The following is a 26,655-nucleotide window of genomic DNA, read 5'->3' as shown; positions in this document are numbered from 1 at the left end:
GGAGCTGATATGTTGTCATTTTTGTTTTAGAAAGTGATTTAAAATCTGAATATTATTATTATCAGAATGTTGTGATGTAAAACAAAAGGCCACATGAGTTTTAAAAGTAGCTAAAGTTTGAGCTCTGTGGATCATTCTGACATTACTTTATTTCAAACTACATACAGATCAAATTTGGCACCATGAAGCTTAAAAAAAAAAAAATACTGCGGCTTTTCGTCACTTTGGCGCCATTTGACCAAAATGATGGACGGGTACCGCCCCTCTGTGGTCTCCACCCCGAGGCCCCGGATCTCCTTCCTTATTGGAGGACTCAGCTGTCCGTCACCGACTCCTGCAGGATCTAATCAAGAAACGCAAATCAGCTGTGTCAAATCGGCAGTTTGTGAGGGATTTACCGCAAAAGAGAGGGCTCACCCTTCAAAGTAAAAGCACATTATGAGGCAATATTAAAGGAACAGTGCATGTTTTAGCTCATTGTACATTTTGCATTGCTAGGTTTTTTTTTCCGTTTGTTTTTTGGGTGTAAAATTAACATGATTTTTCTACTTCCAGCCAGCAATTTATAACTTTAGTATACAAATCAGCTTCATGACTGCTTTTTCTTTTTCATAGACTTTCCCATTTTGATTGGCAATGCAACATAAGGGGACTACAGCACAGGATACCAAAAGATACAAATGGAAAAAAAGACAAAACATCTACAAAGAGACACAACACAGGTATGACTAGAAATAAATCAATAAATAATCCAGTTCCAGGTTGTAATGACACATGTTGTTGTATGCCGTACAGACTTTAAAACCTCCTGAGGCACATTTGTGATTTTTGATATTAGGTTGTGACTTAAATTTGACTTTGAAATAATGATTTTAACATTATTTTATAGTTTGTGTCTGTTTCTAAAAACAGATGAGTTATCTGTGATACAGATTGTAAAGGTTTTTGCAAAAGAAAAAAAAGAAAAAATAAGTCACATTGAGAAGGCACTGGACAAATCACTGATGAAACGCTTTCAAATAAACAGAGAAAAATACTCAATGGGGGGGGGGGGGACTCAACGTGGCAGTTTTACTTTGAAAATCAAATCCAAAACCGGAAAACAGGTTTTAGCTTTTCTGCATTTTGACACTCGTGGTCGAGTAGGAGGGGAAGGTGGTTTTTGTTTTTTGTTTTTTCCACCTCCCAAACTTTTCTTACCTTCTGGGAAAGTCATGACAAGTTTCAGTGCGAGTGGACGGAGAGAAGCCAGAAGGTAAGAACAAGCCGCTGCAGACACACACACACACACGCCGATACCGAGAGTATTGATCGATTGTTTATCGGCAGACTGGTCGATTTGGGCTCCGTGTGGTGTAGTTGAGAGTCTCGGGGTTGTGGTGAGTTATCGATCCCAGCTAATCGTATCGTCTGGCTTTTCATGCACTTTAAAATCACTGTTGGCTGCAGTAAAAAAAAAAAACGGGACTTTAATTGTTTTAATGTTTTAAACTCATTGTTGCTATAACTTTTATTTACAGAGACTTATTTATGTTTTTAAGTTTGTTTAGCAATGGTTCATAGGGTGTTTGTCTTTTCATTGTTATAGTTGCTGATGCTGATTCTTTATGCATTTTCGCGTTTTTTTTTCTTAATCCTTTTTTGGTTTTTAAATGTTTGTCTTAGTCTCTGAATTATATTAAAGCCACGCTAACTACTTTTTCCAGAATCACTTAACTAAAATCAGTTTTCTATACTCTCAAACTAACTTGGTTGTCCTGATCCAGGTGTTTTGGAAGGTGATGTGACTTGTTATAAACAGTTTCAGTCATTTCAAATCACAAGTTTGATCCTCTCAGCTGATATATAATATTGGGCTTGTTTGTGCTTTTGCTGTTGTTGCTTTGTCAGCTAAAAAAAACAAAAAACAAACAAGCGTTTAAGTGTCAAACTCTAATGAATTCTTATATTTAAAAACCATCTTAAAGTCATTTATCGTTGTCTTTTTAAAATAGTTTTTATACTTTTTTATTTTTAGTTGTACTTATTTCAGCTTGTTGTGTCTCATGTTCTTTTTCCTGTGCAGCTTCTGTTTTGCTTCATAAACAGAGTTTGTTTGTTTGCCAGTAGATCTGGAGCAGATCTAAGAGAAATCCTTTTCCAAATACTGTTGTGGGTGAGGCTGCTACATGGGATGGAAATCCCCCCCTGACTCCTCTATTGTCAGAAGTGTTGGACTCAACCCCCCCCCTCTCCGTCTCCTGTCTGTTATTACGACGTGCATCATCCTGGCCACCTCAGGTTTTCAGAGTTTTTAAACCTGTGGTGGCTCAGTCTTTGAGTCAGTCAGCAGACGTGTCACTGCTTCTGCTGGTCATGTTTCATCTGGCTCACTACATCTTGTTGCAAAGCTCATATACAGATATTTCCAGACGCTGCAGTGAAGTTTGGTAGAAAATGTTTCAGGGATGTTTAAAAAGAAACGTAAACAATACTTACCAGGCTTTGGTGCAAGTCCCTACGTATCAAAAAGCAGTTAATAGAGAAAAATGCAGAGAGGCAGAAGCATCTGACTAAAGAAAGGTTCTTTGCGTTCCTGAATGGGATTTGGGGAAATGCAGGAAATTATATCCGTAAGTAGAAACTTCTTGAACAGATTTACCATGACTGATTGAGGAGCTCTGGAGGCCTGATTACATCTTGTTGGTTGTGTCGGTGGAATGGAGGCTGCTGATTTAAAAATATCAGGCTTATGAACAGTAATATCATCTGCTGTGGGTGAGGACCCTTCAGCCATACTTTAACCCTGGTTTACTTTCTATAGATCTACTTTCTTATTGCTGGATGTTTTAAAAAACAAAAAAAACAAAAAACATGTCACTGAATGCAATCTGTGTTGTTTTAATCAAAACTCATGATGGTGGAAAAGTGTCTGCACACGTGGAAGGTTTGGGATCAAAAAGCTGATTCACATTGGTTTTTTGCTGCCTGCATTTTTACTACAACTTCGAAAGAGTTTTGATTTGGGTGTGTTTGGATTTTGCCAGTAGTCCTTAAGGTAGTTGGCAGCTCGTTTGTTCTCAACGACGTGAAGAACTTGGCACAGTTTGAGAATTAGTTTGTCTGTCTCTTCTGCCTGTTTGTTTGGGGTCGTTGCCATGCTGTGTCTGAATTTGGGATAAATTTGACTTTTTTAGTTGAGTGTCAAGCAGGGGGTCTAAACCTGACGACCATGGCACTCTGGCAGTTTGGCTGCCTCCGGTTGGGAGTGCGTTTCTTCATCGAGTGGTTGAATTTTAAGCATGGTGAGCTGTTATTTATGTGTGAGAGTGGGAGATGAAATGCTGGATCGTAGCAGCATCAGCAGTGATTCTCATTGTGAAAAGGAAGCTGCGTGTGAGGAACTGAAAGTTTTTAATTCATCAGCCTCTTTACAAACCGATCACCTGTGCTCATGGGTAGTGACTGAAAACAAACTGTGGCTAAAGAGATTTACCTTCGCATGATGGCAGAGCTCATGTTCATTGACACAGTGAGGAGCTCAAACATCCTAAAGAAGGTTCAAGGAACATTGTTCATTTTATTTTGAAGGTTTTCATACTTTATTTAGAAAAGCCTTTCAGAGAAAGAGAGAGGGGAATATATTTGGTTTGGGAATAGATATGGGATGAACGTGGGATAGATTGACTGGATAAAAGGCCAAAGAGAAACAATAAATGCTGGATGCCTTTATGGTGAACTCTGCCTCTTTATATGCAGCTTTTAATGCTGCTGTTTTGATACCTGCTATTTGTCAGCGTTTGGCAGAGGCTGTTTTCCTCTGGGGAAAAAAAAAAAAAGATGAGCTGAGGGTGAAAGTGAAGCAGGTGATGAGCAGGACCTTTCTGTTAAAACCATTAAATTCAATTTGTGTTAAGCTCATAACAACCTTCTGGAGCTCCCTCAGGGAAAGAGTCTTTCTGCAACAGGACCCTGACGTTTGACTTACTGCCGCCGCCTCAAAAATAGATTGTCTGTAAGTTTAGTTAGAGGTGTCAGGAGGTGTAACGCTCTGATACTCTGGACGCTGTGCAAATGCTGAAAGGAATATTAGAACTATTCCCCATACCCCTTCCTAATTCATGCATTCTCACCTTGTTTACATCACAGATTGAGGACAGTTTATTAAATTCAGACTGAATTAAATTTAGCTCTGCACTCATATTCCTGAGTCCTGCGGCTTGATAAAATACATTCTGTCCTATTTTTAACTGTATTACAGCCTGGTTTTAATTTTAGCACCTCAAGACTGCCAGTTACTCAGTGTGCTGCAGCGAGCAGTGGTGGGTCTGCAGAAAGATACCACATACTGTGCTGAGTTTGCTGCAGTGTGCACGAGTCAAATCAGAACCTTTCTCCTTGTCTTGAGAGTTGAGGCCAAATTGTTCCTATAGCTGATAACCAATGGCAGCAGTCACAGTAATTACAGAGCAAAGCACTTTCAAAGGTTTAAACTCCACTGTTTTATCAAAGTTGCAGTGGTTTTACTTTTTACTTTTTCTGAGGGAACAATTAGTTTTAAGGGATAGGCCTCTGTGGAACCTGATAGCAGGTTATAATATCATGATAATTAACTTGCACCCAGACTTTGAAAATGGAAACATCCACTTTCTGCTTCATGGCAGATTCTCTGATTGGAGTGGTTTCTCAGATTTCCCCAGAAAAGGTGGAGACTTTCTTCAGAAGTTCACAGCTGTGGCTTTGTACATGCAGTTCTGTTTTTTTACAAAGTAGAAAAAAACACTGTATTTGATTAACATTTAGTTAGTTGTTTTCTGTAGCAGAGAGCACATACAGTTATTTTAAAACAATGGCTGCAGAGTTGCCTTCATACTGGACAGGAAATACAGAGACATCAGCTCACAGGACAGCAGTGCACTGTGGAATCCGGTAAAGAGGAATTACACACAAACAGCAGAACAAATGCAGTTTTAAGTCGGGCCATGGTCTTCAGATCAGTTATTCACGTGATAGTGGAGCTTGGATTCGGGTCTTGAATCATTCGTCCTAAGATTGAGTGTGAAGTGTGTTGATACGGAGACGAGACATCCGACATACTCACAATTTTGCAGAAACTTAGCCAGCTTAACTTAATCATGAATTGAATTAGATTAACTGTCCATGTGTGTTTGTTTTCAGCAAGTCTGCCATCTTAGCTTTTGAATAAATTCACTGATCTTTCCATTTGACTTGATATAATTAGATCTAACTGTAGACTTGGGAACATTTAAAATGTTGTAGTCACATTGAATCTTGGCAAAACTAAATTACAATGGAAGAAAATCTGATATTTAAATTGTGATCATGAGATAAAGCAGCTTTATAGACAATAAAAATTTTAATATTTTATTTTCAAATAAGAAAAAAACAACAAACAATCATTTTTAGGGTAAATAAATGGCGATAAGATGAAAAGTCATCTGAAGACAATGGATAATGCATGAAAGACTCGCAAACCTGAGATGGACAGACACCTCTTGTGTTCTGCAGTTTTATTAGTGACGTTAAAAACCAAACTTAGCCAAAGATCCACAGTTCGAATGCTTCAGCTCATAGACTCCTTATCTCAAACTGTGAGGATGAATACACATTCTTTATGAGGGGTGATGCAACATAATGGATAGTTTAATTAAGAGTTACAAGTCATTAAAGGATAAGGATCTTGGTATACTTCTGATATTGTCCACAGTGCATTGGTCTGTCTCTCTATTAGCTTCAATGGCTTTTGAAAGAAATCTTGAAAAACAGGTCACAAATATACATTTTAATATTAAAAATGTCCTAGTAATTTCCATAAATAGCTGGTTACTGGAAGTTTTATAGCAAGTTACTCAAAGTGGGATAAATACCACAATGTTTTGGGGACTGTTTTCTGTCAAAAGTTTGGATATACTTTACCATTGAATTGAATGAGAAAGTGTGTCCAAACGTTTGACTGGTACTGTACATGTTTATATAAAGGAAAACGTCATCAATTTGTTTGTGCGTATTGGTTTTTGGACAAGGCCAAAGCAGGATCCATTCCTTGTTGGTTTTCATCTTTATCGTTTAAATGTTTGCTAATTACTTCTCTTTGTCTTTGGTCTGTTGTTTTTGAGGGTTCATCGTTTGTTAGCGGTCACATTTTCCTACAAACAAGCAGTTTATGCTCTCTATGAAAATGAATAGGTGAAGAAAATGAGAATGTGATATGGATTTGTGCGACTGTCAGTGAGGTCTACCACTGTGGTCCAGTCAGACGCTCCTCCCTCTGTTATCTCCAGTGTCTGAGAAACATACTAAAAATACCCACGTTAACTCAAGTACCAGCAGGGCTTGGGAACGAGGCATTAATCAAACTGTGTGCACTTACATCAGGCTGGGAAAACACCAAAATAACCAAACACTTCTAGACTGGGAGTCTGGCAGCATCTGGTGGATTTGTTTACTCTTCCAGCCACTTTGGCAACTTACTGAGTTGTAATAATTGACCCTAAAAGCCTTTTGGGCCGTGCTGGTTTTGTCTCTTGTGGCTCGAGCACCAAAAAGGTCAAATTCCCGCTCTGCCAAACTGACCGCTTCTCTCTGGAAGAACCAAACCGCGACTGCTTTTGGAAACGCTGCATGTCACTGTGAGGCCACAAAGCTTTGAGCTCAGTTTTCATTTTTGGATCAAAGAATAAAAGTTCTGCGTGACACTGAAAAGAGAGAATTTAGTGATGGTGGCGTTCAAACTTTCTCCGACACTGTCTCTGTCCGCTGGGTTTCTACTTCTGTCAGCGAGTTATTGCCCTCATAAATAGTTTTGCAACTATTTTTAATAACCTGAAACTGGTTAAATTTCTAAATTCTCAACTGTTTCTTTTTAAAGCTCTGAATTAAATATGATACCCAGATACTTGAACATATGATCTATGTGACGTTTTCTTCAGGTTCGGACCCCAGATTTGATTTCCTGGATAAACTGCAGAGCGATATCTGTTCCAGGATGATTCGGGAGACCTGTGGTGACTAAAACAGCAAACGCAGCAAAACTTTTTGTACCATTTGAAAATCAAATTATTGATTCAAGTTGTGCCTTGCGATGACCTGTCCAGGGTGTACCCCTGCCTTTCACCCAAAGAGAGTTGGGATACTCTCCAGCAGATCCCTGTGACCCTAATTAGGAATAAGTGGGGGGGGATGGATGGATGGATGGATGGATGGATGGATGGATGGATGGATGGATTGATTGTTGTCTAGACCCATAACATTGACTTATGTTGGGTTCAGCCCTAGGCTGAATATATGCTGTTATACCAGCATGTTTAACACATTCACATGTATCCTCAAGCTCTAACAAACATGTTTTTAAATATACATGTCGATAATTATCCATTGATCAATATCAAAAAAGATATTTTTGTCCATTCCCCTCAGCCCTAGCACAAAGATCACCTCTGTTCACTGGCTCATAATGGAGCAAATGTTGCGTTTAACACTGAGGTGCCTGTGGAAAAGGCCCCCTGCCCTATGAAGTCATAGAAGACAGAACAAGGCTCCAGCACTGCCATGTTCAGTTCCCGCTGCAGCTGAAAACCGACATAAACTTTTATATTCCAGCCACTTTTTGTTTCTGTCCAGTTTTCATCTGTGGGTATCTTTTAATCTCTTTATTTTCTTTGGCTGCTTTTAGTGTAATCAATCATTTGGTAAAACTCATAGTAGCAGCTGTTTTTTACTTTTAAAATTTGTGAAAACTAAATAAAACGTGTCTCAGGGCACTCCCGTATGCTGCGAGAACAAGAATGTTTAACAGATAAAGAAACGGAAACTCAATTGAGTCAAAGCCAAACTTCATAAAGAGTCTCTTGCAGTTCGGATAAAGTCACCCTGCAGACTGTCTCGGCGTTGACTGCAGCACATCGATATCTGGCGGACATCAAATTGCATCTCAGTGCCACTATGGGAGAAAGGACCAAATCTGAGAAGCCAATTGAATCATTACATTATGGAAAACTGAATTAGAGCCCACAGACATGTATTTTCCACAGGAGCAGCTCTGTGTTGATGAAGGTATGTTCTCAGGAGCTTTGTGAGACATTTCAAAGCGTTTCGAGGACCTTGTCATTACTCCAGCCCTCTCATTGAGAGAGAACTGGTATAATTTCCACCCCTGAAGGAAACAACAGGATGCATGATGATATTTCAGTTGTTTCTGGGCAGAAAAGAGAAGAGGCTGACATCTGGTCTTGTTCTGTAGTTGTGAGAATCAAACTTCTGCAGGCTCCAGTTGCTACTGTAAAGAAGACAAATAGGTCACAGTCTCCTCTTAAACTCAAAGCTGCAGACCAGATATCTAGGTCAGCTGAGAGGGGCGTTTAGAGATGCCCTGAGCTGGTTTATTTTGCTTATTTTGCTTGACTAGAAAACACGAAGTGCTGATGTGATTAGAGAAAAGAGAGAGACAGATTTGTGCATGTGAGATGGAAAATTCAGTTAGGACAAAAAAGACTGGGGAGCCAGTACAGGCTTCAGCAGAGGTTCAGTTCTTCATGCTGGGGCAGCAGGCCTGGCGAGTTTGTCCCTCACCACAAGAGGAAAAACAGGGTGTGTTTGGTCCAAAATGCAACGTGACATCAGAGCTGGAAACCGGCTAACTGGGGAAAAACTCGATTTGTGAGCCGTGCTTTGTTTCAGGGAGGAGCAGCCTGGTCGTCCGACATGGAGCTGCCACGGTCCCAGTGACTGGATGCTGCCGCTGCGATACAATCTGTCTGCTTGCCGTGTACAGTTCGGGAAGTTTCTGAGGCTGCAGACTGACCACCATTATTTCCAGAAAGAATAGTAATAATGTTGCTTTTCCAAGAATTCATTCATGTCTTTGACTCTGTGGTCGTCCATGCTTGATTCTTTACTTGATGAGAAACCGTGACTCTGTTTCCCAAGGGATGCAGATTGTTGTTACTGGCTCTCTGTCCTCGCAGTGAAAATCTGAAACTGCTTATAGACTTTTTACGATGTGTAACAGTGAAGTTGATGAATGTAGAATTACAGAGTCTGTCGGGGTGCTGTGACACTGTTCTGTTGTTGTTTGTCGCAAACTGGAAGAACCTCAATTAGACTGGGAGCTAGTTACTGGGAAAATCTGCGTTCTGCCTTAAGAGTCTTGTATAATGATTAAAAATAACCCGACTAACTAAAAAAATTTATTTTAGTGGACTACAGAGATGCGTGGAAATCAGTCATTGACCGTGTTTATCACTAGTATCCCGGTTATGGGTGCACATGCATCTATCATTTCTTGATTTGGCGAGAACCGGATATTGTAAATGCAGGTGTGTGTGTAGAACGTCCTTATCTGGACAGATAAATCCTGCAGAGTTCAGTCAGCCTGAGTTTAACTTTTGAAGTTTTAGAAAATTAGCTGAGACCTTGAGGAAACAAGCAGCTGCAGATGTGCACAGCTGAATAACCAGGTTTCTAATCTTTCATGCAGTGCTGGCCAGTACTTTTTAGTCTTCATTAGCAAAGTTTAGTTACAAGTGACCTTTATATGCAGATTAATACAAAATGTAATAATGTGATTCTATCCTAAAGAGTTCTGTTTTACATAAAGTACTTTGACCTTCTTAAGAAACAATTTCACGCTGATTTTAAAAGTGTGGTGAAGCTTTAAGGAAACAAGATTAGCAGCCTACAGGTTGAAAAGTTGACTGACAGCATTTCCTAAAATGTGTTTTATGACGGAGAGGAGATGTAAGAGGAATGGTTGGTCAGAGTGGGCTTCTTCCTTAACGGCTGTCACCGAATGCCAGCTCTCACTGACAGTGGCCCCTCTTTATCCTTCATCAGAAGCTTTGAGCCCAAGCAGCTGGTCCTCGACGGCGTCAGATCCACCGTGGGAGCCAGGCTGTCTCTTCATGCAAAAACCCAAGTGTTGGACTTTCCCCAGCGACTTTATTGAATTCACTTTGACATTTTGAACCTGGACATAGTCGGGAAAAGCCAGGGAGTGTGTGTGTGTGTGTGTGTGTGTGTGTGTGTGTGTGTGTGTCTGTGTGTGTTTGTATGAGGGGGGTGGGTGGCCTGGAGAGAAACAACGAGGCCTCACAAAACTTTTCGAAAACAGCGTCGCCACCAAAGAGACATAATGCCGCATTGTGGAGGATGAATGTGCCAGATTGTGTTTGCTGGAGAATCTGGAAGGAAGAGGGAGGAGAGGCAGGACGCATGTGATGTTTGAAGTCAACCTGATTGTGATAAAAATAAATTAATTTTCATATGTGTACAGTAGATTCAGACGTTAGTGTGTGATTTATGATGAGATGCAGGGGGGCAGAATCCTTTGTACAGATGTGACGGTGTTACCATTCATGTAAACACTTAAAGCCTTGCATCCTCGCCAAGGACGATAACACATACCTAACCTCAGTGTGATGCATCATGTGATTTTGGCCTCAGTGCTGTTGTTGGCTGCAGGGTGCCGTGGTGTGTGTTTGTGTGTGTGTGTGTGTGTGTGTGTCTGTCACACTGGCTCTATTTGTTCAGCTCAGTCTTTGCTTGTCTTTTCTCCAGTGTTTTCCTGCTGCCTTCAGGAAGCAGCTTTCAGGACGGCCCGATGGGTTTCCTGGCAGGAGCCTCCACCCCCCTCTAGTTCCTACTGGGAGACAATGGGGGGTCTCCCACAGGGCACTGAGAGAGAGAGAGTGTGTGTGTGTGTGTGTGTGTGTATGAGGGGTGATGAGGGGAGATGAGGGGATTTATTGAGGGAGTAGTGGTTCCCTTCAGGAAACAGCAGAGAGGCCCTTGTGTGTGTGTTTGTGTGTATGTGTGTGTAATTGTATTTTTGTATGTGTTGGACATGAATGTCCTCACCAGGATGCACTCAAAGAAATCTCCTCACTTTTACCAGGGTTAGGCTCGGGATTTGGTTGGGATGAAAGAGGTTTGAACATGGGCACTTGCTTTGAGAAGTTGTTTCCTGTTTCAGAAAGCAGCAAATAAAAGGAAATTTAGTGTGAATCTCAATTCCCTTATTTTAACGCTCCTCCGTCGACCCGACGTCCCAAAACTCTTATTTCTGCTCTGAGGAGGGAGGAGGCTGCCTGGGGGAGCTATAACAGCTATATCAGAACTCTGTGAGTGGACACTGCACATAAAGGATCAGGTGGAAACGGTAATGTCTCTTAAAAAATGTTTCCCGGCTCCCTTTCCCTTTTTTCCTTGCATGGTGGGACTAAGACGCAGGGAAAAGATGCATCTGGAAAATGTGGATACAATTAGTGAAATTGGGATTCAGCATCAGTTACTGAACATCCTCAATGCTGCAGTAACATTTGGTGGATTGAAGTAAGAATTATGGTAAATGATGATCAGAAGATGTGGAAATAATACAGTGAAGGTCCTCACAACTATAATAATCCTAGTTTGTATCTGGGCATGGGATGAATACGGGTCGAGGCCTGTATGTGTGTTTCTGCGTGTCCAGATTTTTGAATGAGTTTTTTCTCATGCAGAGCAGCAGTCGGTGTCTGTCAGGGAGAGAGCATGTTGGCTTTCTTGCCTTCGCCTCCTCATCAGTCAGCTTGTGTCCTTTTCTGTCTCTCGCGCTCTTTGGCTTCTCTTCTCGGGGAAAAAGGGCGGCGTTGGGGATGAGGTCAGCGTTTCAAAACATGGCCCTGAGCCTCGAACCAGCACAACATTTCCTCTTCCATGAAGCAGATTGGATGCAGGACGGCCTAATGTTCAATTCATTAATGACACGAGCTGGGGCGGCTTCTCCTCTCGTCACATGTTCCTGAGCCTGAGAGGAAAAACTGTATCATCAGCGTATTATTCTGTATTTGACAAATTTTAGAAAATACTTACTGACCCGAAGTACATTTTAATTTAATTTCAGTTCAACAGTAGCACTCTCAATAACTTGAAATGATCACATTGATCAGTTGTTTCAATCTAATTCAAATTTCTGATCCTGTTTTATTTATTTATTTATTTATTGCTGCGTGATCTCAGGAATTACAGCCAAAAACACTTCAGTCTGAAGGATCATGTGATTTTTGGATGTTTGCGTGAACATATGCACTGGGTTATTAATGTTTATGCAGTTTTTTCATAAAGTTTGTGTGTGTGTGTGTCAGTGCAGTTATTTATGGGTGTTTTTGTTATTTTGTCTTTGGCTTGTGTGAGTGTCGTGAGCATTGGCACTCAGTGGTATGTGCGATCATGCCAGTGTGAGGGAGGCAACAGCGTGGCTCTAGTGTGTACTGTAGAGAGAAGGAATGCAGCTTCTCACTGCACTCTGTAATTTGCTGCCTGTCATCAAATCAGAAAAACAGCAACACTTGAGAGGAGCTGGGGGAAGTGTGTCTGTGGTAAGGGGTGAGAAAAGAAGAGAGTGAGTTCAGTGAGGAGAGGAGGGGAGAAAGAGGAGGTGAAGAAGGAAGAGAAGCAAAGGGAGACTTGGAATGTAAATGGGGGAAACTGCAGCACGAGGTGGTGAAAAACGAAAGAATGATGAGAACATGGAAGATGCGAGGAGGAGATGAGCAGTGAGAGAGGAGAGAATATGTTGGGGCTGTGCTGTTAATTACTGCGGGTTTAGCAATCGCATTGCAATTCAGTTTTATGTGTAATGTTCTGCAGCTGGTGATATTTACATTTTAGAAATTACTGGTTTAAAAAGATGCAGTTTAAACATTTATGTGCCACCATTTAGATTTTTTTTTTTTTTTTTTTTTTTTTTTAATGGTGCTGACGGTAGTATCCATCCACCTCCATGCAGTTTCCACTTTTTTATAATATTTGTAATAATAATAATTAAAATGTGCCACCTGAACTCTGGTAGAATAAACTATAATATATGATGCACAGATAAATGAAAATGCAGTCTGAAAACCAGGAGTAGGTCTGTTCCCCAAACTCTGGTGTTTTTCATCTGATTTGCAATTACAAGTGACTGAAATTCTCTGCCATGTTAATTTTTTGGTGTCGGTATCAGAATATGAATGATGAAGTGCCAGCATACACTCATAACTGCTGATGTGGAGAAAACAAGGCGCTTTGTGTTTTTGTGTGCCAATAATGATTTCACCTTGAAACAGCCCCAGTATCGCCCTTTTGTTTTATGTTTAAAGGCACATACTTTGTTGTCATTGATAAAAACCATATCACTGCTGTATTGGAACTGTATTCAGACCTGTGCTTTATACAGGATCATTTGACATGGATCTCCTTCCAGCTTCAAAGAAAAAATGATTACAAATTTCTGAGGCACAATTAAACCGATCCTGGCAAAAACATCACTGTGGTGAAACCGAAGCAAAGCAAATGACGGTGAGATTTAATTTCCAAATGCCAGACAAAAGCTCAGACCTGAAACAGAAAACGAAGCAGATTTATTTTAACTTCAGAATCTCCAAACACGCAGGATTACATGTTATTAAATCTCCCCAATAAACAGTCACGTAGCACATCATGATGTTTTTGTAAGCTTTGTTTAGTTTTTGTGTAATCCTAAAAAAAACCCAAAAGTACTGTACCAGTAAACTACTCTCTGTGCTTTGGCCCAAAGACCAACCTGCCGAGGTCACGTCCTTGGAAATCGTTTGTGTTGGTTGTGCCCGACTGATCCTGATGCTGCAGCTCAATGTTTACTGTGGTCTGACCTGAGTATAAAGACACTGACAGACTGTGAGGAGAAACAGAGCCATGGCTGATAAGAAGAAACTGAGCTGAAATGTTATCAGTTACAGATTTGTCCCCCCCTCCACCCCCCCACCCCACATGTTGTAATGAATCCATTGTCCCTAACTGGCCATAAAGGAATTGGTGCTAATTGGTCCTCTGTCTGAATGTGTGCAGAGTTTTCTCTGACAGTAAACTACCTGCCTGTTGCAGACTGAGCTGACAGATGACGTGTGCATGTGTTTTATAGTTTATCAGTAGTCAGTCAGCTAGAAGGACGACCAGCGTGTTGCAACAGCATGTGTCACTGTAGGAATGTACCTCAGGCTGCTGGAAATCACATCTGTGTGTGTGTGTGTGTGTGTCTGTGTGTAGAAGAGCCTTCACTGTGTGAAACAAACTGAATGACTGGTTGTATCTGTTTTCTGTGCATGTCTGTAAACTGTCTTTGTAAACCCACACACCTGTGACAGTAAAGTTTATATTGGAGCTGAAGTTAAAACCTCATTCAAAATCCTACTGATATTTCCAGCTATTTTAGAAACCAGACCCTTTCTCAACAGTACATGCCGCTTGTTTCATAAGTTTATATAAGGATAGTAGTTTCTGAAAAATGATCTAATATTGTTTTACTCAGGATGTAGTCACAGCAAGACTGAGGCAGCAAATCCATGAGGAGGTTGTTAGAAAAGTCAAGTCAAGTCCAGGAACACAGTTTGTTTTTTTTTTTGGAAAGAATTAAATGTTGAGATTGCATTGATTTACAGAAGCCAGTGAAGCACAGACTCACCTGTTAACTCTTTATAATTGACTTCTTTTATTTGTTAGTGTGTTTTTCTTAGGGTGTCACTACCAAAATCGTATTTGTTTATTCGGACATCCGGCTCCTCCTCCACCACCTCTCTGGAAATGTTTGTATCTGTGATTGTCTCTCTACTTATTTATTTCAGTTTTTCACCCATTAAGATGCTGTTGTGTTGTCTCTCTCTCTCTCTCTCTCTCTCTCACACACAGGGCTGTGTGCTGCAGGCAGGAGGGAACCAGCCTGAACTCCAGCTGCATGTATCAATCACTGAGCGGCTGAGAGAGGTACGCTCTCCTTAAATACTTTATTTACGTAAAAACACAGAGTACATAGCATGCAGGACATATTGAGACACATTTTTGGGGAACATTGTGAGTCAAGACCCCATATGTCATAGATGATTTAATTAGATTTTGTTGCATCTTGGTGAATACATATGAATGTTAATGATGAAGTTCTCTTAAAACATGTTAGCATTTTTGTTGACCATCTCCCAGTAATGTGAGTATATGTGTTCATTTGTCACGGTGGGACACGAGGTAAACGGCACCTCATTTATTTAAGCTAATCTCATTTCTTTCCTCTGTAATTGACGGAACAGTTATGTAATAAGTAAGTAACTCCATTATACAAACTTTCTGTTGCAGGTCAGGAATATTTACTAACTGGTAGCTCTTTCCTGCTGTACAGGAAGAGTTTTGTTTCCTGTCTCCGGGACAAACTGGAGTAAAAACTGGAGCGACAAAAACTAAACAGACAGATTTAATGTAATTTTAGTTTTAGAAAGTCTAATTTTGAAATAAGTTTTTATAAAGAAGTGTCAAATGTTAAAAAATAAATACATAAATAGAAATTATACCTAGAGGTAATAATTAATTTCAGCGTGTATGGTAGGTTGCAGGTCTTGTTGTGAACATAATCGTGAGGTTTTCTTGGTCGAGCTGCTGGATGATATGATGCCATTGTTAATGGAGCAGCTGCACTGTGGTTTTTGGACACAGTTCAGCTGTTTGTTGACTTTGTCCTGAGGTGTTTCCTCTGCGTTTTTCACTGTGTCAGAGGTTTCTACAGCTACATATTTACACTTACACACACTTAGATATAGCTGGATACCATGTAATTGACTTTTACAGTAAAGAAAATCTTTTGAGTCCTGTAGTGCAGAGCCTCTGGCCGGCACTAGTAAGGAGTTTGACAGCTTGAAACTAAAAAAGATAGACACACTCCGTGAGGTATGCGTGATGTCAGGCTCAGTGTTAACGTCTCTGAAGTGAAAAGCAAATAGGAGATCCATTTAACCTCTTTATCTCTGAAAGAGGAGAATTCACCTTCTTTTGAATTCACTCATAGGCTGTCACGTGCTAATGAGCCGTAAGAAAACAAACTTCTTCAGGCCTTTCAGGGACTTTGTAGTAAGTTTACAGCCCCTATAAAGAGGCATCTATGGCTGCTCTTAAATGTGAGCGTGGAGCCATGTGGTTTGTTTAGAAGTTATACTGGTTTGTTGCTGCATCCAGTAAAAAACAAAAAACAAATATTTTGATTAGAAGCATGTGAGACTGATTTAACATTTAAACACATAGTGACAAGATGACAAGTGTTTCACAATGTAATGTTTTCATCAAACTACTGTGCACCTTTTTAAAATTACAACCCTTTCCTTCCTGTTGGACTAAGTTCATTCATGTCGCTGTGTTTTCTTTAGCCAGGTGTTGATTTGAAGCTGTGCAGTTGCTGAAAGTTCCCGCTCCTGAAAAATGACTCAGTCGGTGCAAGTTAACCCAAAGATGCCTGGTAAGAAACTGGTATTTTATTTTAACCTTATCTCCCAGCTAATTTTGTGAGGATGTAAATATTGGGGTAATCTTTGTGATGGCTGTTGTCCTTATGGTGCTTGTATTGTAAAAATCACCATCAATCACAAACCATATATCAAAATACACTGCATCTATAAGTAGAAGTCTAGAAAGGAAGCTAGGATTTAAAATTAGCCAGAAAATCTGCAAGTAGTAACGTTTCAAATGCATTCAGTGTTTTAAAATCTTTATTTAGTCAGGTTATTTAAACTGACAGGCAGCCTCTCCTTTTTTTTTTTTTTTTTTTTTTTAGGAATACCCTACTGACATTCACACAGTTAAACACCTGGAAACTGCCCATTTCAACACTTTAGGCCAACATTGCCCACGTGTTTGTTAGACCTCAAGGATATAAACGATACATTTTAGTGAAAAAAATGATGTAAAGACAAATCATTGTAAACAAAGCTGTTTGTGTAAACCTTTTTTGACTGTGGTGGCATCATAGAGCATCTTTTAAGTTTCATGTTTTCAAGTTACTGTTTCTTTGTCCCTTAAGATCTGGGCTCTCCATTCATCTACTCCGGTCAGGAGGAGGCTGGCCAGCCAGGTTCCTACTCGGTCCAGACGCCATATGGTTTCCAGCTGGATCTGGATTTCCTCAAATATGTAGAAGAGATAGAAAGTGGGCACAATCTCCGTCGAGCAACTATGAACTCCCGCCGCTCTGGCCGAGGGGTCAAACTCTCCCAGAGGAGTCCAAGTGTGGGAGGACGTACTAGTGGCTGGACATCAACAGAGTCTCTGGCATCTCCAGCCAGTGAGGATGGCAGAGTGCCGCCGCCGCCACCACCACGCAACCGCCTTGGGTCAGCACCCTGTGAGGGACTCTCTCTTTCCCCTGTGACCCTCCTGACTGCCCCTCCATTGTCTGCCGGGGCCAAAGTACCACCGCCTCCCCCACAACGCAACCCCAGGGTCGAGCGTACTCTTCTGGAAACCAGCCGGCGGCTACAGCAGGAACAAACCCGTGAGCAACAGAATGGTGGGCACTTCCAGCTCGCAGATCCTCCCAAGCAGCTCTTACCCTCCCCATCCACTCAGCTGCTGCAGAGTAGCTGGACTAAACCAAGTCCTCAGACCTCTGGGCGCAGCACTCCAGCTGCTGGCACCACAGTGACTCCGATCCCTCCCAGCCAGCTGCAGACAGTTAGAGAGCAAATGGCTACAGCTCTGAAGCAGCTGAAAGAGATGGAAGAAAAGGTAAAGGGTGTTCCTGCACTTGAAAAAGAGGTGGCCAAGCTTCGTGCAGAGAAAGACATGCTCCTGGTAGCCCTGCATGAGAAAAAAGTAGCCATGGAAGTGGCCCAGAAGAAGCAACAGTCCACAGAGTCCTCCACTCAAACACAAACAGATCACAGTATCCAGAGTCATCCACTTCCTCCAACCTCACCTGTTCAGAAAGGCCTTGGAAAATCTAGTGAGCTGAAAAGGCTGACAGAGAAATTTGAGAGGAAGGAAGAGAAAACCCCAGAAACTTCATCAAAGGTTTTAGTAAAAGCTCCAGAGAAAGTTTCAGTCGTTGAGAAGAAATCAGTGGCTGTTGGGGACGACATGTCCATGGATTCTGTGGTATTCTACTACAGCCAAGGTGTGAAAGATGCGTCTGAGGGCACCAAGGTGAACGTTTGTGAGAGAGGCACAGGAACGGAGACCCATGTGGTTCATGAGGAGGGGGTACAGGCCAGGGTGGAGACAGAAGAGGCTGAAGTTTGGGTCATGGAGTCACTACTTGGGCTGACCAGCGAGGCACAGAGGGAGGTGGACACCTTAAATGACACCATTAAATTCCAGCAGGAGTCCATTGTGGTTCTAGAGGACCGACTGAGCATGGCCAATGAAAACCTGGGGATACTTAGAGCCCAGATGGAGGAGAAAACCTCCAAAGTCATGATGGAGAAGGGGGTTCTTGCGAGACCAGATACGGCGAATGCCCAAGTAGAGACAGTGACTTCTGTGTTTAAGCATGCTGCAGTTTTGTGCCGTCCAGAAGTGCAAGATGCATGTGTAGGTGAGATTTTACCAGCAGGTCAGATCGAACAGGGTATCCAGACTGATGCTGTAGAGAAACCAAAAGAACCAGTTTCTGTTGAACTGGTCAGCACTGGATGTCAGTGGGAGAATTTGTATGAGGAGAAGACTGAGGAACAGAAAGTCACAGTGCCAAAGAGGAGACAGCTGACCATCGCTGAATACAAGGTCTGTCAGAAAGAAGAGGTGATCAGTATAATTGAGAAGAACGAATCTGGAGAGAAGACTTCAGCCAATAACACCAAGACAGGTGAGAACATTGAGATATTTTTCTTCATTAAGTTAAGAATGTTTTCAAATCAGGACATTATATTGTCATGTTTTTCTACATTAAATGTAGATTTATCATTTATCATTGGTGCAACATAAAAAAAAACCCCCAAAAAAACAAATCATTATTTAGGGGCTAATGGCAGAGAGAAAACATAATTTCATGTTTGCAACAAGTAGAACATTCCTCTTGAGGTAAGAAATGTCCCTGGAAACCAAACTAATTTATTTTTTAGTAGACATTTCATTCATACATTCTTCATATATGTTGCTTACCTGTAGGGAATGTAAAAACAATGAAATATAAGCGGTTAAAAATGATAGAATTCTGACCATGAAACATCTTTGACATTTTTCATAAAACATGGAATGGTTCTGTCTCAGATGTGCAAGGCTAAAATAAAAACATGCCAAATTAGTTTAATAAGCTCCCACTGTGAGCAAGTGGTCTAGAGACAATCCTTCAGCAACAGAGCCTCAGAGGTGAGGTATGTGTTTCTCTGGTGTACTTTGGAGTTTTTGTTTGATCCATGTCCTTCACTCATTACAACAGGTCTGCTGAAATCAATCATGAAGAGGAAGGATGGGAGTAACGCAGACGACAATCGCACTACTGGCAAGAAGAGCCTGCAGTTTGTTGGAATTCTAAATGGAGGGTCAGTAACATGTAACCTCCTTTCTAATGCCAGTAAAAATAAAATAAAGGTCTCGAGGGGGACATTACTTTACACAGATCTCAGGTTTGATAAGAAACAAAACCCTTTTCCTGAAACTGCTGTGTTGCCTTAGGGAAAAAAAAAGCACCAGTCAGTGCCTAAAATGTAAATCTGCTGTTTATTCAGGAAATATTTGTTTCCTCCAGATATGAATCTACATCAAGTGAAGAAGAAGGGGATGAGGACGATGAGGATGACGAGAGTTCTTCTGAAGAAAGTGTAGAAGGCGAGTGTTTGGACAGTACAGAGGAAGATGAGGCAGCTCTGGAGGCAGAAACTTCTGAGGAGGAGAGAAACATTAACCTGGATGAGAGCGACACTGATGAGGAGGCTCTGAGAGCCACAAATTATTCGTCTGATGCTGTGAAAGAGAAGTAGGTTGTTACCAAGTAGGGAAAAAAACATTTTGTTAATTTAGATTGAGTTAGATTAATGTAGTTTCAGGTCACAAGGCTGCAGGAAAAAAAAACTTAATATGGTTTCCTAATTAAAGTGTACTGCAGTTAATGTGACTTCTCTGAAACTCTGATGCATGACAAATACAACTACTGCAAAGAAAAAAAAAAGAAAAAGAAAATTCTTTCTGCCTGTTTTTGTTGTAGGTTTGAACTGAGCTCCAAAATGCGTGAAGCCTGCCTCATTTTAAAAAACCACCTGAACGATGACATCAAAGCACTGAAGAGTAAGGAAGTGGTGCGTCCATGCATGCTTCTTCAAATAACTTTAGCACTGTTACGTTACCTTAATCACTGGAATAATTCCCAGTAAATTTAAAGTCATGTCATAGTTAGTTTAAGTTCATGAAGCTGTGTATTTTATTGTTTGGGGATGTTTCTAGCACCAGCAAACATTAATTATAGGAAGGGGGGAAAAGAGTAAAGTCAGAGAACAGTCTCAGAAATCCCTTTTAGTATGCTGTGGACTAATAATAATGATGTTGACAATGACTTCACACCTTACCTTCAGCTGTCCAGCACCCACACTGTTCAGCTCGAGTGGTTCCGCATCTCCAGTGCCAAGATGGCTCAGCCTTCAAGAGTGTCTGACTACCTGATGGCGTTCTCCGAGGTGTCGTCAGCGTTGCTGCAGCACGTAGTCAACATGACTGATGGCAATGGAAACACAGCTCTCCACTACAGTGTCTCCCACTCCAACTTTGGTGTGGTTGGGCTGCTGCTGGACACAGGTCAGTAGCTGACAACCTTCAGAGAAGAGAAATAGTGTCTAATCCGTTGTATGAGCTTGTTTGCTGGAGATGATAGCTGACATGTACCTAATAAACTGCAGTAGCATATGTATAAATGCATATTAAATAGCAATGGCATATCTGTGTACTATGTAATAAAGAACATGTTCTTTACAGGTGTGTGCTGTGTGGATAAGCAGAACAAGGCAGGCTACACAGCCATCATGCTGGCTGCGCTGTCTACTGTGAAGGAAGACGGGGACATGGCTGTGGTCAAGAAGCTCTTCAGTCAGGGCAACGTCAATGCCAAGGCCAGCCAGGCAAGTCCCCATTAGTCCATCACAGCTCAGAGTGCTCTTAAACTGGACCCGTCTCTCTGTGCTGCTTACCCTTTACCTCCAGCTGCAATTTGTAGCCCCCCTGCAGTAAATCTTTCATATTGGTGTGTCATCTTTTTTGTATGTAGGTCTCACCTATGGAAAAAAGTAAAGTACATGATATTAGTGGACACAAGGTTACATGACTGGGTGATTAATCTGATCTTTTATTAGCCTTACACAGTGAGATCCCTTGCTAAATCTAAACCTGTGTGTGCTGGTATAAGTATTGTTCCATGTGACTTAATTAGTGAGAACAAAAATTAGTTTTAAATGAATCTACTTCATGCTTAAAGCTGTTTTGAGGAGGGGAATAACAGCAGTGTTCAGGGGGTAATGGCCCTCTTTGTCCACAGTTTATTTTAATGAGTAGATGTTACAAGTATTTCCTTTGTTGTTATGAAGTGCTACATTCAATGCCAGAAATCTGAGGAATCATTGGTTGTAGGTTCAATCTGAATTGATGTGAAGCCCAACATGACAGTAATAATTCGTGAGAATGTGTTGACTTTGGATGGATTTATCTCTGGTTGATTTAATCACATTGTGTAGGGAATGTGTTTAGACATGGCGCCTGACAGGCTCTTACACTGCCAAGGCGTAAGACACAAAATTTATAGCATTGCTGGCTATAAATCCAATTACTGGCGCTTGTTACTGTTGCTGTGGGGGACCAAGCACGAGGCTTGCAATGCAGTTTCAGAGTCAGGATGTTATACTTCTTTGTGCTGTTTATTTACTGTAGCTTTTGGATTGGGAAATTATTTACAAACGGACTTGAGTTTATTTTTAATTAGTGACTGAATGTTTACAGATTTAAAGTGAAAGGAAAAAGTAATAGCAGCCATAGAGAATGAACCTTTCCTGGTTTAAAGTTTGGCTGTTGAAACAGTTCTTCTAGGTCAGTCACTTTTTGTTAATGCCCATGTTTACACCTGGCATTAACCAGCAAACTGTTTTCTTGTCTGAATGGCATTATATGTTAATGGCAGGTGTAAATGCATACAGAACACACTAACAGGGATGCAGTAGGACCAGCCAGATCACATTCAATGGTGTACTACCACCGTCTACTGACAGTGCTACAGTGCTTCCCATTATAATGGCAGTTAACCTCTAAGTGGTGTAAACTGAACTGGTAAGGAAAATCTGGGTCAGCAAAATTGTTGATGGCCGCTTAACTGAAATACTAGTAACTACTACTTAGGCTGCTATATTTTCATAGCAGCTATGGAGGACCAGACTGATTGCACTGTCTCTAATCACTGGGACAGCATTTAAAATAACTAACTTTAATAGCTATGTTATGATGTTTATGTACCTCTGCAAGGCGGGCCAGACGGCGTTGATGCTTGCAGTCAGCCATGGGCGTCAGGAGATGGTGCGGGCACTGCTCGAGTGTGGCGCCGATGTTAATGTGCAGGACGACGAGGGCTCCACTGCTCTTATGTGTGCCAGCGAACATGGTCGAGCTGAGATTGTCAAACTGCTTCTGGAACAGCCTGGATGTGACATATCCATTGTGGATAACGTAAGTTTAAAAAAAAAAAAAACAACAACAAAAAAAACCTTTTAGTAGCTCACCCAGTGTAATGCTGAAACCAGCTGCTTGAACTCCAACTGCTAGAATCATCTGAGTGTTTTGTTGTCTGGGATTCAGCTTAATCTGTACTCAGGAAATGACTCCTCATTGGAAACTGGTCTATGCAGTTTCTTCTCCTTGTCACCTCTTTCTCTCCTTTTTTATTTTTTTTTTAGAGAAAAAGCCAAATTAGTGCCGTTTACAGGAAACAATCACTGGGCTACTAACAAGCCTCTGGGGTATGAAATAAAAAGCCACAACTTATCTGTTCAAACAGCAGTTTATAGACAATGCCCCACAGGCCCTTGCACTGGTCCTCTGCGTACTTCACCACATAACCAAACACAAGTCAGCAGTAAATGTTCCATTCTCAAAAATGTAGTGCATTTGTAGAAAAAGGTAAAAAAGTTGATCACAGACTTCTTTTAGTCTGAAAGATCTAGGCTGCAGGGTATCTAACATTTTGTCAACCAAATGATTACAATTATCTACTCAGTAACATGTTTTAGTGCAACATTCATTTTTGTCAAAAAGTAAAACTCTTACCCTGGAACAAAACTTTTCTTATCGCTGTTTGAGACATTCCTTGCTTCTTCTGAGTGCCGATCTGCACAGCCATGTGCTTTAAAGCGATTTTACAGTGGATTGGTCTGGATGCTTGAAGAGCAGCCAGGCAGACAGATATGTGTTCACATCTGTGCCAGAGTGAGTTGGCCATTGGGTCTGGTCTCCCGGATTGTGTTTCAGTACAGCACAGCTGGACGGAGGGGCGGTGGGAAAATATTTGGAAAAGGCCCCCACACCCCTCTTCTGAAAACACAGAACAGCAGGACAAACAATGACTATAAGGCACAGTGGAGACATACATGTACTAAATACAGAGTTATGGGTACATACAAATAAAGGGTAATTTTTTGTCTTTGGTATACTGTTTGAATGAATTTTGTTTCTGTTGTTTCCTAATTAGGTCACATCTTCCACATGTGGACTAGGAATGATAATGTGTGACAGTTCCACCTGTGGTTAGCTAAACCATGCTAGGCAGGTTAGTCCCTGGAAGTGTACCACATTTTGTGAACACAAATGAGAAACTGGAAGAGCCTCTGATGTAATTTAGATTTGGTTTTTTTGGAAGTGAAGCAGTTTCCCAGTAAGTCAGCTATGCTGATTTATAAGGCATCTTTAATGAGGCTTGGCACATGCTATAACGCTCGTTTACCTGTCCTGTGCACTTTTACTCAGTTATACTGTTAATGACTTTAGTGATGGGGATGACTGAGTTGCTTTAACATCCATCACAAGTGATGAAGCACACAAAGGTGGAGGTACAGAGGGGGGGGAAAAAACAGCCTTGTGTGTTCTTGATCACACTGTCCATCTGAAAATATGCAGCTTTCTGTTAAAAACTCACTCATATCTTAAGGGTCAATCTAGTCACCTTTCTCTCTGCTCCTCTTTTTCTTTCTGCAGGATGGCAGCAATGCTCTGTCTATCGCACTGGAGGCCTCTCACAATGACACAGCTGTGCTGCTCTACGCCCATATGAACTATGCTAAGACCCAGACTGCTGTGGTGAGTCGACACTCCCACGTCCTCCTCTGTGGAAACACAAGTATTTAATTTAGTCAAACAGGAACTATCTGCATAGTTTTAGTGTGTGAATAGACAGTCACAGATTGTAAATTTAATTTTGCATAGAAAACTTCTATTTATTTTGGGAAACACAAAAAAGACCAAAAAAAGACTAACACACAGGCTCAGCTGGAGTCCCAAAATGTGACCTACCTCGTAGCAAATGTGTGTTTATCTAGTTCTGATGCGGTCTTGCCTGCTTCCATTGTGATGAGGTTCAGCAACCTCGAGTGTGTGTATTTGTTGGTGGTTCAATTTTGGGATCACAGGCTTAAAGTTTTAAAATGAACAGCTATAAATGTGCTAGCTAATGTCATGTAAGCAGGCTGAGGTTGGTGCAGGTCACAGTGACAACATACCTGTGCAGTGAGCACTGTCTCTTGTATATAAAGTGGGTAGGATCCATTCCAAAGCAGCTCTCCAGGCTTTAGTTTGGGTGTTGGCAGCACTGACTGAAGATGCACTGCTGCCCTCTTTAGGTTTTACTGAGTTCCTGTGAAATTTGGTGAAATCTGAAATGACAAGGCTGAGAAAAATTTAAATACATTTTTAAATTAAGACATGAATAAACAAACAAGTTAACAATTGTTATATTACTGGATGATAATGCAGAGTTTTTGTTATTAAATCAAGTATATGTTTTAGCATTGAATTTGTACTTGGTGGTGCTGCTATCTGGGGCTGTATTATACTAAGGTTCCAATTTTCTGCCCCCTCATGTGAGTAAGTAGGGAGGACAAAAATACAAACCCCCACAAAATAAAAGACATTTTACAGTATAAAGGCAAGTGTGTATTACTTTTCAGTCTTTGGGACAGAAACTAGTGCCACACGGTAGTTTAATTAATAGAATAATTAATTTCTCATTTAATAACTGATCTTCACATTTTGTTTTTCAGGGTAGTCCAAAGGCCCAGCAATGGAGCCCCACCAGCCCACAAAGGCCCTGGCTTGCAGACTGACCAGCAAACATAACTGGATATGAGCTGTGAAAAGCTCCACTGGAACTGACTTAAATAAATGTATTTATATATTGCTGTATGTCCTGCATTTATAAGTATTGTTAATATGAGAATATTATTTTTCCATAAAAGTTGTGAATGATAATATACTTGACTAATGAGTTCCTAGCATGTCTATTTGAGGCCTACAGGACCTGTTATTGCTATGACAGGACATACATTTATTATTTCCTCTCCGCTAATATTTCACTGTTGAGGGCAACAAACACTGGTGGCATGTAATATAAATCAAAAAACTGTTTTCCACACACTGGCACAATAATGCACATCAAGATCAGTCCCTGTCTTGCAGTAAATCTTAGAGCTGATACTCCAGAAAAGCAGTAGTTCATACAGATGTGCTGTGTGTGTGTGTGAGTGTTTGTGTGTGTATTTTCCAATGCAGCCAGTGTGTGTTACCCCCTTTTCTATGTTTTCACTCCTGTCTTGGTTAACTGATCTGTGAACCTCTTTACCTTTATAATCTGCACTCAGCCTGTGCATTGTATGTTTATATAAATATAGACAAATATATGTCTGAAATAAACAAATTTACATAAAACTTGCTAGAAACTTTTTCCTTTAAATTCTGCAAACATTTTTAAAGAAATATATACTGTCTAGGGTCTAAGTCCACATCTACACTCAAATCCTAATTATGCAAGCACTGTTTTAGCAAAGTTTTTGTCTACCTAAAGATGCAAAAACAAGCTTTGAAGAGCATGTCAAACCAAGACATGGTGATATAACCCTAACCGTAAAGTTATGTTGGCTGATCACAAGCCTGAAATGAAGTTACTTAATAAGAAAAGCAGTGACCTACACAGGTCATAATCACACCACTGTTTAACAGAACAGTTTAAGAGTAACTCTATGAATATGTAAGCATGTAACAAACCCAGTTAGGCTAACTAGCGCTAGTTTTACAATGGCTATGTCCACCATTGTGTCTCAAAGGAGATAACGTAGCACCCTGTGACAAGCCAAAAACTCTAGTCTACATGTCAACACTGAAAACATGCTGAGCTTCTGGACTATCTTCACCCTGGGAGATTTCATTAACTTGAAACACAGTTAGCATATGTACAATATTTTAAAAAAAAATACACATGTATAAGTGGAGTAGGCATAACAGTGCTGTAAAATCTCTCTTCCCAACAGTTTGTTCTTGTGCACTGAAAAATTTTGCATGTTTTAAAACGAGTCTCAGTCTTAAACAGACAACTGGGGGGGTTCTATACTTGTATGTGCTACCTCACCAGCCTATGAACCATTGGCAGTAAGTTGAGCTATCCAAACTAAAGTTGATGTGAAATAGGCTGAATTCCTACCTGGGCTGAACAAAGAGACACTTGGCTTCTTGATGTACAAACACATGGAATTCTGGCTTGAATTTTGAAACTACTGCACCTGTAAAAAAACAAAAACAAACAAAAGACCCAGTTAATAGTAGTTATTTAATACATTAACACAATATATACATTTTGCAGAATCACTACTGAAAATAAGCAGTGGCAGACCATATTCTGATTAG

At 40.8% G+C, this 26,655-nt stretch overlaps 1 protein-coding gene across 3 annotated transcripts; it reads left to right on the top strand.

The window, feature by feature from the left end:
- The first annotated feature begins 286 nt into the window (after positions 1 to 286).
- kank3 (KN motif and ankyrin repeat domains 3) lies at positions 287 to 25,683 on the top strand. 3 transcript variants are annotated; one of them, XM_026323315.1, is made up of 13 exons: positions 287 to 425; positions 616 to 722; positions 14,680 to 14,754; positions 16,176 to 16,264; positions 16,826 to 18,607; positions 19,181 to 19,283; positions 19,490 to 19,717; positions 19,946 to 20,036; positions 20,310 to 20,529; positions 20,707 to 20,849; positions 22,237 to 22,437; positions 23,959 to 24,060; positions 25,020 to 25,683. In XM_026323315.1, exons 4-13 carry the CDS (start codon positions 16,228 to 16,230, stop codon positions 25,080 to 25,082), a joined length of 2,970 nt encoding a protein of 989 aa, XP_026179100.1. In that variant the 5' UTR covers positions 287 to 425; positions 616 to 722; positions 14,680 to 14,754; positions 16,176 to 16,227; the 3' UTR covers positions 25,083 to 25,683. The 3 variants fall into 3 exon arrangements, with proteins under 3 accessions (XP_026179100.1, XP_026179099.1, XP_026179101.1); XM_026323316.2 differs by lacking the exons at positions 287 to 425; positions 616 to 722 and adding exons at positions 1,231 to 1,255; positions 1,330 to 1,379; XM_026323314.1 differs by lacking the exons at positions 287 to 425; positions 616 to 722 and adding an exon at positions 1,174 to 1,255.
- The last annotated feature ends 972 nt before the right edge of the window (positions 25,684 to 26,655 follow it).

This window comes from Mastacembelus armatus, chromosome 4 (assembly GCF_900324485.2).
Source record: "Mastacembelus armatus chromosome 4, fMasArm1.2, whole genome shotgun sequence".
NCBI lineage: Eukaryota > Metazoa > Chordata > Actinopteri > Synbranchiformes > Mastacembelidae > Mastacembelus > Mastacembelus armatus.
The sequence above is the reverse complement of the archived record's forward strand: the minus strand, read 5'-3'. Positions and strand labels throughout refer to the sequence as shown.

Excerpts from the sequence above, each read along its gene's own strand:
- kank3 (XM_026323315.1), top strand. The coding sequence starts at position 16,228 with ATGACTCAGTCGGTGCAAGTTAACCCAAAGATGCCTG. Across the intron at positions 20,850-22,236 it reads TCAATGCCAAGGCCAGCCAG|GCGGGCCAGACGGCGTTGAT; the intron begins GCAAGTCCCCAT and ends TACCTCTGCAAG. Across the intron at positions 22,438-23,958 it reads ACATATCCATTGTGGATAAC|GATGGCAGCAATGCTCTGTC; the intron begins GTAAGTTTAAAA and ends TTCTTTCTGCAG.